This window comes from Adiantum capillus-veneris, chromosome 6 (genome assembly GCF_014529385.1).
Source record: "Adiantum capillus-veneris isolate H3 chromosome 6, ASM1452938v2, whole genome shotgun sequence".
In the NCBI taxonomy this organism is placed as follows: domain Eukaryota; kingdom Viridiplantae; phylum Streptophyta; class Polypodiopsida; order Polypodiales; family Pteridaceae; genus Adiantum; species Adiantum capillus-veneris.
The window spans coordinates 148,660,933-148,663,587 of NC_140936.1; the positions used below are offsets into that span (position 1 = coordinate 148,660,933).

Consider the following 2,655-nt stretch of genomic DNA (forward strand, 5'->3'; position numbering starts at 1 on the left):
CAGGCCACAAACCCTTGTACCACTGAAGATCTCGAGCTAGACTGGATTTGGTCCGATACGGTACGAGATTGTAACATATGAGGGCCTTCACCACCTCAGTGCCAACCAGAAGCCGCAGTACATTCCATGGCAACACACCATTTTCATACTCTCTTATCTTGCTCAGAACCTGGATATATTGTCCTTCAGTCCAGCACGCCTCAACTGCCAACGGCTCATGACTTTTCGGTGAAAGCCCCATTTCCACCTCACCCATAATCTGTGTATGCATTTCCACAACATCTTCTTTCCATGCATCTTCACCCAACAGTGCCAAAGATTCTGCAGCCTCCGAACACACTGTGTATAGAATATCAGATCTCTTCTGGGCATTTTTCTCCTAAAGAAAACTCAAAAAATGCATGGGCCTCTGCTTCTGGAAAGTCACCAATGACGTGTATACGATACCTGCTAGCTCTAATCTTTTCATTGAGCCAAAACTTTAAGAAGAAATCTGAACTCACCAGTATGACATTGGCCAATTTTTCTTGCTTGGTGATGAGAACGAAGAAGTCCATGTAGGAGAGGAGAGTATCCCGGTAGGCTGGGTGAGGAAGCCAGCTCTGTAGTTTGCTAGACTCATCAATGACAATTGTTGGAGGTGCTTGGCCTTGGGCAGCACGCTGTTTCAGAACTTTTGTGAACACATTCTGAAAATCCTTGTGAGCCTGTTGGAAGGTCGTCTGGGCTTCGAATCCTGCCTTATAGCCTTCTGGAAGTGGTGCCTGCAGCTTTAGAGTGAGGGTGACACCCTGCCAAGCATTATTCCAGGCCTGTTGAAAGCCGCTGGGCTGACCCGGCTGACTCAGATAAGATGCAGCGAGGGCTTCTTGAAAGGCACGAAGAAATCCTTCTGGGCTGTTAGTGAGCGCAGCACGCAAGTCTAAAATGATAAACCGATCTTTTCCCTCCACTCTGGCCACCTCACGCAGTATAGCAGTCTTCCCGCAGTCCTGCGGCCCAATCAGCAACACGAGATGGCCCTTCCTCTGCGCATACGGTTGTAGGTAAGCCACCTCCCGTTCCCTGTCAAAAAGCACATTACCCCGGCTGCAGCAGCACACGCGAAGCGCTTGATTTTGCTTCTTTGTCTCCAAACGCCTGCTATCGTAGAAGAGACAGGGCGAGCGGTCTCGCTGGTCTGTTTGTGGAAACAGAAGAGAAAGCTTTTGATGCACCGCCGAAAAAGACGGAGCCGGGCTCGAGCTCATGTGAGAGCTACGATTACGTAGAAGAGATTCGAGTAAGAGAGAGGAGTGGCCTGCGTTCTTGCTTAGCTCTCGAAGTGCCTCCCATAGCTAGAAAGAACCAAAACCTATAGGTAAAACGTGGTTTATTTTAGAGCTTTACAGCGCCGTCAAAAGCCCCGAAGCAGAATAAAAGTTACACGTAGCAGACCATTTGAGAATGGCGGGCGAGGGTTCCTCGAAAAGGTTTACACATTGTTACCGGTACTTCTTACACATGGCAAGTTATGGCAGACCTTTACACCTCAAGCGCATGTCATACCCCGGACCACCTCAGGCCGGATCGTGCCGAAAATCAGCCGACAACCATCACAGATCAATGACGTGCGTCTTGTGCACGCGTTTGTGAATGTGAAGTCAAGATCTCCACATGGAGTATCGAAACACCAAATTCATACGAGCGGTCCATGAGTTACGAGCCATGAAAACCCACCAATGAGACGCACCGAAGGCTCCGTGAAGCCCCATGCAGAAGTCGGGTGTCCGGTTCGCCTTGGGTCTAGTTGCCTTGGAGTACTCCCCATGTGAGGCAGACTCCCCGATGACCTCCTCATTGAGCTTCGGAGGAGGACACTCCTGTTACTGGGTCCTCTCAAATCCAACCACGCGTTCACAACGTGCCGTGACGGTGAGTTGAAAAGAAATCATAGGTCAAGACTATGTGCCATCATCCGTCATCCCCACATTGGCCAATACTTAAGGGAAGAAGCCCCATTGGCTGCCCTTGAGCAGAATAGCACGCGAAACGTTGATGTGTAACCAGCCTAAATATGGAGGAAGGACTTGGAAGGTGGTCTCTTAAGATATTGTGTCAATAATTGTCGCGGGAGCTAGCCCAATTGGGTGAGCATTCGAACTACGTGACCTAGATCATCCCACATCTCTATTTGACACCTCCTTTTTTGCAGGGGGTCTACGTTCCAAGATCATTGTTGATCGTGGATTGTCGATTCATTTGGAGGAAAAATTAGAGATTGGGTGGGATTCGAGCTCACAACCTCTTCGTCCCAAGACCAATGCGTTACCACTACGCTATTGCACACGTTTTGATACGCATGGAGAATAGTAGCATTATATTGCATAGGGTTGTGTGTTATGCAGGAGGCACATGGGGTGGCACAGAGAGAGAGAGAGAGAGAGAGAGAGAGAGAGAGAGAGAGAGAGAGACTCGTGTGCACACAAATAGAGGCCACACACACATGCACACACTCATTCAGTGAGGGGGGACACAACACACACACACACATAGAGTAATGGAAATTGAAAACTATTTATTTTTTGTCGCTGACAGGTGGCAAAATCATAAGAGAACTACGTACTATGCGAAAGGAAATCGTGCACACACTCATTGAGTGAGGGGGGACACAAC

General features: G+C 48.9%; 1 protein-coding gene across 1 annotated transcript; it reads right to left on the bottom strand.

Annotated features, from left to right (window-relative positions):
* Nucleotides 1–353: 353 nt before the first annotated feature.
* LOC147456450 (uncharacterized) lies at nt 354–1,348 on the bottom strand. Its single transcript, XM_086515482.1, has one exon. It carries the CDS (start codon nt 1,248–1,250, stop codon nt 354–356), a length of 897 nt encoding a protein of 298 aa, XP_086371608.1. The 5' UTR covers nt 1,251–1,348.
* Nucleotides 1,349–2,655: the final 1,307 nt, after the last annotated feature.

What these genes read in the sequence shown, in the direction of transcription:
- LOC147456450 (XM_086515482.1), bottom strand. Translation starts at nt 1,250, where the DNA reads ATGAGCTCGAGCCCGGCTCCGTCTTTTTCGGCGGTGCATCAAAAGCTT.